General features: G+C 42.5%; 1 protein-coding gene across 1 annotated transcript in view; it reads left to right on the top strand.

Annotated features, from left to right (window-relative positions):
* Arhgap42 (Rho GTPase activating protein 42) overlaps positions 1-12625 on the top strand; it is a gene marked incomplete at its 5' end in the record, with an annotated part of 234285 nt that overhangs the window by 205800 nt on the left and 15860 nt on the right. Inside the window, 8 exon segments of the mRNA XM_005377961.2 lie at positions 675-749; positions 1495-1579; positions 2241-2299; positions 4760-4865; positions 7278-7437; positions 8602-8746; positions 9949-10329; positions 10703-10859. Of these exon segments, the coding sequence (XP_005378018.1) occupies positions 675-749; positions 1495-1579; positions 2241-2299; positions 4760-4865; positions 7278-7437; positions 8602-8746; positions 9949-10329; positions 10703-10859 (1168 nt within the window).

Here is a 12625-nt window from a genome sequence, read left to right on the forward strand (position 1 = left end):
TCATAATTTTTTCTCTGTGATTTGTCAGTCATTGAGAGGTGAGACTGAGGAAGCTTATCTTCAGCCACTTTTCTGCCCCGTTTTCTCTTGTGTAGTGATTTCAGTCGCTGCTGGTCTCACTCTAGTGATGACCTCTCGTGAAGCTTACCCCAGTTAGTGTTAGACACATTTATTTCCGCTAAAACCTGTCTAAAACAAAATTCATATCGGGCTTTGGAGGTCTGTGAACATACTCAAATGTTAGTGTCGCCACTTAGAAGTTTTGAGAGGTTAAGTGTGTTCCTTGAATTTTCTGAATCTGTTTCCTCGCATTCAAAATGAAGATATAAATGCTACAGGACTGTTCAGCAGTGCTGCAGGAGTCAGTGGCTTGGAAGCAGAAGATGAGGAACGTGGACCATCTCTGTTGCGATGCTTTATCATATTCAGAAATTGTGGATAGGCAGGGATACATTGATACTTTCAAGATCTTTAAAGACTTTCAAATGACTGTTCAGTGTCTGCTCTGAGGAGTATGTCTGATAGGTGTTTTCCGGGACAGGTTTGCTTAGTTAGACTGTAAAATTGGATAAGTAGTTCTCAAATTCTGTATAGGCGTACGCCTGTGTTTTTAACGTTCTGCACTTGGAAACTGTGTCTCAGGCCATTTTCCTGTGATTTTCTCCTTCCCTTAGGCATCACCATTTTAGGGCTCTATCGGATAGGGGGCGTGAACTCCAAGGTTCAGAAACTCATGACCACCACGTTCTGTAAGTTTTAGATGAAATAAGTTAATTTTGATATTTCTATTGGTAGCCCAGACTGTAGCTCTATTTGAAATATAAATGTTTGCTTCTCTTGAATATTTTCAAATAATGTTGGACATTTGATATTTGCATTCAGTTTTTTGGATGATATGGAAGGGGGTTAGTGCTGGGTTAGTGCCCGGGTCCTGGGACGTGCCAAGCATGGCTCTACCACAGAACTACAGAGCACCCTCTGTGTTCTTTATGGATGTTCATCTGTAATAAATACACAATCAGAATTTGGAGAGGCATTTTTGTAATACTGGAGTTTCCTAAAATGTCCTTCAGTTAGCTAAAGATAGAATAATTGCCTGGCTTGGAATCCCAACTTGTCCAATTAAAAGTTTTATGATCCTTAGTAATTTGCTTAACCTTTCTGTGTCTCAGCTTCCTCATCTATAGATACTAGCATCTGTTAATCCATGCAGAAGACTTAAAAGCCTGCCAGGTACCTGTTAAGCACCCTGTCCTGTTAGCAAATAATGTTAAGTTGACCTGGGAGACTGTGACTCCATCAGGTACCTCTGAGGTTCACTATCAAAATGAGCTTCTTAGCAGCTCATCCAGAGAACAAATCCTAAAGTTAACTTCCTTGGCATCTGAAAACATGAATGCATGTCTCTTTTGACCTTCCTAGTTGGTATCCTTTTCATAATGGCATAGGGAGTTCTTGAATTGTAGTTCACACACCTGCTTTTATTCTTTCCAGCACCTAAGTCCCCTCCTGATATTGACATTGACATCGAACTGTGGGACAACAAGACGATAACAAGTGGGCTGAAAAACTACCTCAGGTGAGGGGACTTATCTGCGGGCTCAGGGTGTGCCCCCTCCCTGCCCTGCGCGCAGTGAGTGCTCCTCTGATCCTCAGAACCCCCCGTGCAGACACCTTTGTCCCAGGCCTTCGTGTAAGGCAGAGGGGGCAAGGTGGTAACCCTCCCCCTCAGCATTCTGGAACTTGCTTTTCCAATAGTGACAAAAAGGCTGCAACATTTTGTGAGTGGGAATTAGGATTTTTTTTTATATTAAATTTGTACGTTAGGTTCTTGTGTATTTTTAAAACAACTGAAGTAAGTTTTAGTTTTTTTTTTCCAAGCCACTGTCCCCATATCTGTGGTCAGTTTTGCTCTTGTCTCAAACTCCCTAATGCAGCCGTGGCTGCGGGTGCAAAGGGCTGTTGCATCTTGGAAGTCCGCGTTTTATGCTGCATAATCACTCAATGAATATATTTGCTATTTAATTTTTTTGTTTGTTTGTTTGTTTTTTTCTTCTTGTACCAGGAATCAAACTCACAACCTTGCACCTGCCAGGCAGGCACTTTGCCGCTGAGCTAAATCCCCAGCCCCTTTGCTATTTGATTTTTCATGACAAGAAATAATCACCAAGCTCTTGAGGAAGTGCTGGCGGTGGGGGCGGGGGTACTGCCGGTCTAAACACCCTTCGCTTCTGTCACAGGTGCCTTGCAGAGCCACTGATGACGTACAAGTTGCACAAAGACTTCATTGTTGCTGTCAGTAAGTACGCGTCCACTGGGTGCGTGTGACTGACGTGGCTTTATTACGTAAGATGGGGACACACAAGTTCTAACCTAGTTTACTTTTTTGCATATTGCCATTTTCATGTAATATGACACTTAATAGTTTACACTGTGGGTTTTAAGCCAATATAAATTGTAAATTGAGCTAAATATCTTGTCAGTATGGCCTTATTGTGGTAACAGTCCTGTGTGATTAGAAAGAACTTGGAGGCATTCTGACTTCATTTTACTTGAGCAGTTAATGCCAACTCTTTATAAGAATAACTTTCTGATTAAATAACACTTACGACTGCGTGCAGATAGGTACACTGCTGCGCTGCTCACACGCTGTGTTCTTAAAGCTAGAAAGCTGAGTGAATTATTTTGACCACGTACTTCCATCAGTTCCCTTCCTTTGTATTTTACTTACTTGTAGTGATCCTATATTTATGTATAGGTCTGTGACTGCACTGTGATATAGTTAGATAGATTTAACTGAAAAATTGAGAGGACACCCGTGAGAAACGTGTTAGTAATGTGCACTTTTCAACCACTGAGACTCCAGTGCCAGATTACCATCAGAGCACATTCTGCAACATGTAGCTAGTAGGAGGTGCGTTTCATTGTTAAGCCGTATGAGGTGTGACTGTAATTAAGAGTATTTTTCACAGTCCAAGAAAGAAATCAGTTGCATTAGTTTTATTTCCACACATTGTAATGTCACAGGAAACGTCTGCTGATGAAAACGCCTGATAAAGTTGAGTGACCTTGGTTTTCAGCTCCCTGCTCATGGCCCACCACATGATACGTTACACATCTGCCTTAGTTAGCTGCCTTTGGAAGCGCTCCTTTGTATGTTCACTCCATAGAATCCTGTTGTGCTAAGGTGAACAGGACCTCAGAAAATGTATAATCCAGCCCTTCAGATTATTAACAAGAAATCAGGGCCCAGAATAGACGAGGAACTCGTTTAAGGGCACTAGTAAATGTATGGCAAACCAGGGCTGCATGCTAGTTACTTGGTTTCTTTGTTTGATTTTTGCTTTCTCAGTCTTAATCCAGAACTCTTCATACCAAGGTTGTGTCTGATAAGTGGCTTTTGAGCCACCCGAATAAAACGGCTAAAATGAGCTGTTGTTTTGATAGGAGCTTTTGGTGCAGGTGTCTTTCTCCACTTGTTTCCGTGACAGATGGGGATCACAGACCAACACTGTTATTCAGGACAGTAGTATTGAAAATACGCTCTTATAGAAGAGTTCACCTTTCGTCTGAGTCAAGGATGGTCTTGTGCATTAGAACCTAAGTTATTTAATAAAATTAGGTTATTTGGTATCAAGCAAGAGGGATCATATCCATAAAAAAGGGCAAGTTATTACAAGCCCAAGAAGTGTCTCACAGAACTCCCATGCAGAGAACGGGCCAGGCCATCCTGGACGTGTGAGACAGGCTTCTCCTTACACTTCCCGAAGGGTCTGTCATCTCTGCACTGTGTTGTGTTTCTTCCTCATTGTCATGTCCCTTTCCAGTCAGTTTCTTGGGGTACATTTGGTCACCCCACCCTAGTTTTACATGATCTGCCTTTCCACTTATTGAGCAGCTAAGTCAGAGTTTTGCTGTCTGCATTCCAGCTCTTGGAAGAGACCTTTTATTTAGCCTGAGCAGGTCTTTCCTCACTTTATGTCCAAACAACTGGACCCAAGGAGAAGGTGGCCTCATAGTGCAGATCAGTGAGTTGCGGTTCTTTCCGGAGAAAGAGCTTGGCAAAGTGGGCAGTCACAGTAAGGGAATGCTGAAATTCCTTCTTCTGAAGTGTTAGATGTTTCTCTAGCATATATGTCAGTACTTTAGCTTTTGCCTGGTAGGACTGGATTTGCCTAGATGATTCCTCCCATTTCAGATTCACCATTGTCAGTATGGATTTACGGTCCACTGGGCCTGTGTTTACCTCAGAAAAGCCGCACTCTCAACCTGTAAATTAAGGAGAGCAATGCTGTCTTACTCTGGCTGCGTGCGTTGGGTCTTCAGGAGGTTTCTATATGATGATGTGAATATCACTTAGTAATGTAAATATCACTGTATTTAATACACTGCCTCACACGTTGGAGACTGCACAAATGGCTAAAGTTAACATTTCTGTTGGTTCTAGTCTATCTTCAGTTTCAGAATCCAAGCAGGTAATGAGTTATGTTTGTATGGAAGTACATAATTCAGTGATGAAGAGCACGTGTGTAGAATCCACAGAACTGGGTGTGTTTGACTGTTTTACTCCCTGACTTCATGTGTATGGGCAAGTTCCACAACCTGTCTAAGCCTTAGGGATTGATGGTAATCATGCTACACGAAGCAGCGCTTCTCAGCCATGAAAAGTGGGCGTGGCTAAGATGTTTACGTGTACTGATCTTTACGTAGCATTTGAGTGCAGTTAAAATGAGCATTTGCCACTTGTTTTCCATAATAGAATCGGATGACCAGAACTACAGGGTGGAGGCTGTACATGCGTTGGTGCACAAACTGCCTGAGAAAAACAGAGAGATGCTGGACATCTTAATAAAGCACCTGGTCAAGTAATTTCTCTTAGCTTCTGTTACACATTCGACTCTATATTTAGCTGTTAAGTTAAAACTTGTCCATATCTTTTCTTAAAGTATATGATGGAGCTGTATCATTGCTGTTGTAACCAGTGTATTGCAAAGACCTTAACCGTGTTGTGACAGTTTATCTTTAGCGTATGTCGATATATGTTGTGTGTACCTGTATGTGTTCTCAATATACAAATAAATGTGTCTTTTGCAACTGCTAAACAAAATGAAACACGTATCAACTTAAAAATGTGTGGACGCGTACCTTTTCCTCAGCTCTTTTAGGTGTGCCATAAGCAGTGAGTGTAAAGACTTGCGCAGTACACTACTAAAGTCAGCAAGGTCCCCCACGTCAAACTAACACTCTTTGTTTAAAAACTGTTACGGAATTTCTTATATTAATAGAGTTTAATATGTTATTAAATTTAATACATTCTATTTATGATTTCCGTCATTTCCTTTGTTACTGTGGATCTGAGTTACCGTCTGGTACCCTTTCCTTTCTGCACTGTAGCCTTGCGCTTACCCACCTCCTTAGTTCTTTATGCCGGTTATGTCTAAAAGCGATAGGCCCACCAGGACAGGGACAGTGATCAGCTCAGAAGAAGAGAAATTCAGTGAAGAGAAAATAGGAGCAGACCCATCAAAATATTCCATCACGTGCACAGTGTAATCAGTTCTTCTTTCCAAAACACATCAAGTTCTTTAAGATTTCCAAATTTATTCCTGAGCTTGATCCTAGTCACATTCAATTTTATTTATATTACAGGAACTGGGACATTTTAGCAAGCATGCCTAAAATCAATCTAATTTTAGGGAGAGAATGTTATTTTAAACGATAATTTCAATTATTTTAATTTATCACTTCATTTTATTCTCTCAGCAATCCTGTGAGAGTTGATATATGTCATGTACAGATGAGAAAACTGAAGCCTACAGATACCAACTAACTTGACTGAGCTTACCTAGCCTCTAAGAAATACATCCAAACTTGGAATCCACCAAGGCTCACTGACCTTACGTACAGCTTTTGCTGGCAAACTGTCTAGTACATGTTAAGCATGTAGTGTATAGTGTTTGATTATATAAAAAGAAAATGGACTGAAACTCCTCTTACTTTAACTTAAAACCTTCTCAGCTCATGCTTTCTAGACCAAGAGGATAAACATTAGTCAGTATTTCTTCTTTCTGTCTTATGTCAAGCTGCATGGGTATTCTAAAAGCCTGGTGTTTTCACTTGGTCAGACATAAGCATGGTCTTGTGTTGTATTCTTCCCTAAAACTTTACATCCCAATACCCTGGCAGTAATAGTACAAAAAAATTCGTTTTTATATGGGTATACTTTGCTCTAGTCAGTGATATTAGAGGATTTTCATTTCATCTTTAAGCCAACAATGATGCCGCCATGTCTGCTTATCCATTTGCCTTACACACTGGGCTGTACCAGGGAGACATTCAGGGATGTTTTAGATGGAAGAAAACAGAAAGGAAAAGAGAAGAAGCCCACATATTGGCCCATATGTATCTGGGGAGTTCAAGGAAACCATGACTTGTGGTCAAGAGACCTGAATTGAGATAGCGTCTCTCTTCCTAGTTTACATGACTGCAGTACATCACTTTACAGCTTCTGTGTTACTTTTTTCCTGTATAGTAGACATAACTGATTCACTGTGATAGTTAACTGCAACAATATGTATGGAGGTGCCTACACATAGGTTCCCAATAATATGCCTGAGTCCCAATATAAGGGCCACTGGCCTACCCTTAGCCATGTGTTCTAAAAGAATTATGATAACACAGAAAATACTGAACAATTACAGATTTTTCTTCTGTAGTTTAACCTTGGCCCTTATTAGTTATATTTGGGCATATGTTAACTTCTTAGCATCTTTTTTAAAATTTTGAATAACACATAATACTTGCATATCTTTATGATATAGTGTAATAATTCAATACATGTATATAAAGATCAGGATAATTAGCATTTACATCTCCTTAAACCTTTTTCATATGTCTGTGTTGGGAACCTAGGGTGAAGTTGGGGACAGTAGGAGGAGTGACAATCCAGTTAGATAAAAGTACTAAGTTCTAGGGTTCTATAGCTCTTAAACTGAGTATGTTTTATAAAAATTAAATACATGTATTTATATATAATTTATAATAATATAAATACTTTTTATGATATATAATAATTGTATAATATAATTTTAATAATATATAATTTATATATATATATTTTAAGAACATTTTTCATCTTTTGGGCTATTATAACAGGAATAACCAAAATTATTGAGAAAATTAGCCTATAATGGGAGATGTATTTCACATTTTTATGCCACAAGTTTGATAGAAAAGCATACTTCGTAATAATTTAATTTTTTTTCCTTTATTGGCAGAGTATCACTGCACAGCCAACAGAATCTCATGACTGTGTCCAATCTTGGTGTCATATTTGGCCCAACCCTGATGCGAGCACAGGAGGAAACCGTGGCCGCCATGATGAATATTAAATTTCAGAACATAGTGGTTGAAATTCTGATAGAGCATTATGAGAAGGTAGGCTGGATTTCCATGTGCAGACCTCAAGACCTCACATTTTGTGTTACCTTTTAAAAAGGAATTTTGCATTTGTATTTTTAGTGAGCCTTATTGTTATATCAGATTCCTATAAAATGTCCATCAGTTTTATAAAAATTACTTCTTCCTGAGGACTTTGATACACTTTTGTTGTAATTCAGTTAAGTGCTTCTCAAAATTCTTCAGGGAGCTCGGTTCCTTTCCTTTCATATCATTTACTTTCCATATCAGTTATTTTCTTTAGCATTTGCGTAGGTATTACTCAAAATGTACTTTAAAATCACTTTGTGGTTTAAGTCTTCTTTAACCTTATCTCTGTATGCCTCTGGAATTAGACTCAATTTATATAATAAAGATAATGTTTCTCATTAATGAGAAAGTTCAGAGGTCCAAGCCTTGTAGTTCTCTCTCTCCTCTAACCCCTCAGGTGATTTTCATCAAAAGGGTGAGGCCTTGGAATAAGTGGAAGCAGGAAACTGAAAGCCACGTTTTGTGGACTATTAAACACATCCCGCATTTAGGGCCTAACTGTAAAATCCCACTGTGTGTGGTGTGACTGCTCGCTGTGAGAGAAGGACTGTACCTCCGCCCTCCCCAGAGTCCCGTCCCCGTGCCCGCAGACGTCCTTAGTGACAGAGGCTGCGAGTTCCCTCACAGTGCACTTCCCCGGCCCGGCTGCGTCCCGTGGCTGGTCTCGTTCCTCTGCCTGCCACTGGTCCTGTTCCTGACAGCTCAGAGCCGGCAGTATTGACAGCACCTTCCGGAAGCACTGAGCCACGTTGCTAGAGAAGTGATACAGATGCACGTAGGTTCTTCCAGGACGAAGGGAGAGTGAGAATAGTGCAGGAAAGAGTCAGTGTGTCTTGGCATAGACATTTGTGCTTATGTGAAAGGTTCCTTGAAGTTGTTGGGAGGCCTTCTGAATTTCACTGATGGAGATGTGAGACAATAAAGAAAGAAAAGCTAACGATGAAATATTACCTGTAAATGGAAAAGAAAGTTTTAACGGCTGTGGGACTTTTATTTCTGTGTCAAGCATCCCTTGCAATTCTGAAATTATTGAAGAACTTGGAAGGCATGTTTTATGATGCACATGACAGTTTCACCCTTTTATTGATCTTTGTCCATTTTTCTTCAACGTAGATTTTTCACACTGCACCAGACCCAAACATCCCCCTCCCGCAGCCTCAGTCTCGATCTGGACCCCGAAGGACCCGAGCAATCTGCCTGTCCACAGGCTCCCGGAAACCCCGAGGGCGGTACACTCCATGCCTCGCAGAGCCGGACAGTAAGTGTGCCGGCCCCAGGGAGGCGCTTCCTTCAGCCTTCAGTGCACCCTCGCCTCGCGTCACGAGTAACTAGGTGGAAACAGAAGTGATCGCACTGATGCTGTCTCTCCGGCACCTTCTCCTAAAATTGGTATATTCCGTGTCAGCGCAGTTGTGGGGTTCCCGGACAGGCAAGTTCATTATGGCCACACAGAAGCCTTGTTCACTCAGAACTCTTCCTTCTGCAGCTGTGAGTAAGTACTTCGGGTGCTTCTCGGTAGCAGGTTTTGTCCTGTTGTCAGGCGGTAGATGAAAAGTCAAGGGGTAAGTCCGACGGAAATGGTCATTTTCTTTCTTTCATATTATGTTCCTAAAGCTCATTGTTGTCAACGTGTCTGAAAGAGAGAAAAGAAATAACAAAGAAAACCAGCACTACATATTATCACGAGCTACTTAACCTTCACCAAGCCCCGGCCTGGTATCACCTGAGCCCACTGCACACCTTAAACGTGGTCATCCTCGTTCTGTACACTCAGTTCTTTTACCACAAATATTTAATACAAACTCTGTAGTAATTTTTAATTCAGGTGTAGCTGACTGCTTTATTAGGGTTTCTATGATTGGTTCCTTTACATTTTTTTCTTTTAGGAACATTAAAAAGTAAACCTAATGACACAGCGGTTTCTTAGGTTGCTATATTCTTAGCAGAAAAGGGAAAAACTTCTTCCTTTGAAAGCTGTGAACAGCGTGTAATTTGTGGCTAACACTTGATGCACCTTTGCATGGAGGAGGACTTACGTATGCTGCAGCTCAAAGTCACCTGGGAGCAGAAAAGTAAAAGAAGGCAACAAAGGCCTTGATATACCCTCTTCCATGCATTTCTTGTAATGTTATGAAGGAATCTTATTCTTTTCTGATTCCTCTTTGAGAAGACAGTTTTCATCTGAACTCTGGTCAGCCTGCTAATGCTTCAAGGAGTAAAACTGCTATGTAGGGCAGTTAGTTCCTGGAAGTGTGCACCACCCTTCTAGAATAGCAAGTGCAAATGCACATTGCAAAGCCTTTCTCCAGCACCGAGGACAGTTCTCCCCTACAGGTGCAGACACCCTGTCCGTGTCCGGTGGCCAGGGAGCAGGCGGTGAGCTGAGGAAGGAAAGGTGCATGCGGTCTGTCACCCACAGATAGCCACTGTTGCTTTTGTCTCCCTCCTGCCCCTCCTCAGGTGACTCCTACAGCAGCAGCCCGGACAGCACGCCCATGGGGAGTATCGAGTCGCTCTCCTCTCACTCTTCTGAACAAAACAGCACTACAAAGTCGGCCTCCTGCCAGCCCAGGGAGAAATCCGGAGGGATTCCTTGGATTGCAACCCCATCCTCATCCAACGGACAGAAAAGCCTCGGTCTCTGGACGACTAGTCCTGAGTCAAGTTCTCGAGAAGATGCAACCAAAACAGACGCAGAGTCCGACTGCCAGAGTGTTGCGTCCGTCACCGGCCCAGGGGATGCTTCCCCGCCCATAGACCTAGTCAAGAAGGGGCCCTACGGGCTCTCAGGGCTGCAGAGAACCCCTGCTTCCTCCCTCAAGTCCATCTCTGCATCTGAAGGTACAAGTGGAGCTTGTACAGATGCCATTGTCTTAATGTCATTTGCTGGATGAATCTTCAGGATGAATTAGTGGGGGTGAAGTTAATAGGAGACACTGAAGGGGGCTCGTGTACTTTGTTCCCAAGCTTGGCTTTCAAAACTTTTATGCATCATGACATTTTTCCTCAATCTTCCCATCTCTGTAAGGTGCCGCCTTTGTAATTACTGTAGATTTTTATCTCCCTGAGTGATGGCTGCTGTGCCCAAAGAACATTCTGTACCTTCCCGTTTAGTCTCGCAGAAAAATGCTCCTTTTGTTATGCACATGTTCTGCGTTATTGCTGTTACTTTGTCTCATAGCACCTTGTCTGTTTTTTTGGGCTTGCGTTTTAGGAAACAAGAGCTACAGTGGATCTGTTCAAAGCTTAACTTCTGTAGGTTCCAAGGAGACATCCAAAGCCACACCAAACCCAGAACTTCCTCCAAAAATGTGTAGGAGGTTAAGGCTGGACACTGCCTCAAGCAATGGCTACCAGCGACCCGGCTCAGTGTAAGTGGAACTGCCTTTGTATTTGTTGTGTCTCCGGGGCATGCACTGGGGCCGAGTCTGTTCCAAAACACGCTGGGAACTCCGTACTTAGATGCTTCCTCTGCAGGGTGGGAAAAGTCAACTTCTGAGGACTCCTGCCTATTTTAGAAAAGCAGTGAAAGTTACTGTAGGCTTAGGGTATAGAAACAGTCTCTTCAGGCATCCCTTCAAGCACTTCCCTAGAACGGAGCAGTGGCGTGAGCACCCAGAGGGTAGGTGTGTAACACAGCAGCCGCAGGCTTTGGAAGCAGCAGCTCTGCGCTGGAAGCCGAACGTCCGTCTCCCAGTTCCCCGCCCTGTGCTGTCGATACCGCTGCTCCCCAGCTTGGGAGGGTTGGGCTTTTCTTTTCTCCATCCAGTTTCCCCCTCCCTTGCTGCTCCATGATTTAAATAGGCGCATAGAGAACAAGGGTCACGAAAGGCAAAGAGGAAGGAGCACTTCGAATCAAAGGAAATTAGCAGAAGTGTAAAGGCTGATAGGTCGTGGGCACATAGACACGGTCAGAAAGAGGTAATGAGGAAGAGACGGAAACCAGAACACAAGTCAGAGCAGCACAGAAGGAAAGGCCTTTCCTCCTTTCATGCTGTGCTCCTGACAGCTGCCAAACGTTTCCTAGTGCTCCACGAGCTGTCACTGGATGTCTGCAAATATTACCCCTTAAGGGTCCACAGTATCCTTCTGAAATAGACAATTTAAACCCGTTTCTAGAAATGGTAAGAAGTGATCTTAGGAAAGTGTAGCAAAGGAGTCCACTTACTCTCACTTAGTGAGGGCAGCGCTGGAATTCCGGCTCGGGTTCTCTCATTTCGGTTCTGTACGGCATGCCCATGTGGAATATGGCGCGTTCCTGACATTTTTATGGTTTGTGAAAAGTCAGGTACAACATTTTGCTAAGCCCATTTCCGTAGGAACAAAGCCTGAACTTCATTTGTCCGTCCTTCGTTTGTCCATTTCTTAATGGACCTTTTAGTTGCAGAGTTCAACATCACTACCTGTCTAGGTCAGAAACCAGTTACGGTGTTACAGCCAGATACGTTCCTAAATCTGTCTACTCCCCTGGGGCCTAGTCTGAGCTGTTACAGGAAATTAAGTTTTAAACCAGTGTGATAGGAGACATGGGACAATATAAACTCCGTTCTTAGCAGAGGAGAGAGAAGAAGTTCTGCCTTGCGGTTGCACTGACAGTTAAATTGGAAATTAAAGTCAGGGAATGTGTTCTATATTAGGTATAAAGTGGTCCTCAAGATTATCAAATGGCTTGGCCCTGTGAGAAGAGCTTGTGAGTTAAAGAACAACGGATTACATTAAAGTTGAGTTTAAACAGAACAGTGTTCAAGGAGTTGGATTTTCTCTTCTAGTACAGAGGAATGTGTCCGATCACTGAGGGGCCCTCTTGTTTGTGGTTTTCACTGTGTATCAGAGAGCCTCATGTTTTCAGATGAAACATTTCCTCACGCCACAGACCTACCCCATGATTTGAGGACAAATTTGAGTCAGAAGTTACTGGACATACTTGAAGGGTTTATACTTCTCCTGTTACAGGAGATATGTTCACATTTAAAAACCGCATGGAATCATGCTAGCACTAGGGATTTTTTAGCCGTGGGGACGAACAGCAGTTCCTCTTTTGTCACGTTGAAGTTACTCTTTGATTCTTCCCTTGTGGATCCGCGGGAGTCAGTAGCGTGCGGCCTGCTGGGAGCAGGGTGGGTAGAAAGTGTTCTTC

This window comes from Chinchilla lanigera, unplaced genomic scaffold (assembly GCF_000276665.1).
Source record: "Chinchilla lanigera isolate Chin_1 unplaced genomic scaffold, ChiLan1.0 scaffold00011, whole genome shotgun sequence".
NCBI classification, from domain to species: Eukaryota; Metazoa; Chordata; class Mammalia; order Rodentia; family Chinchillidae; genus Chinchilla; species Chinchilla lanigera.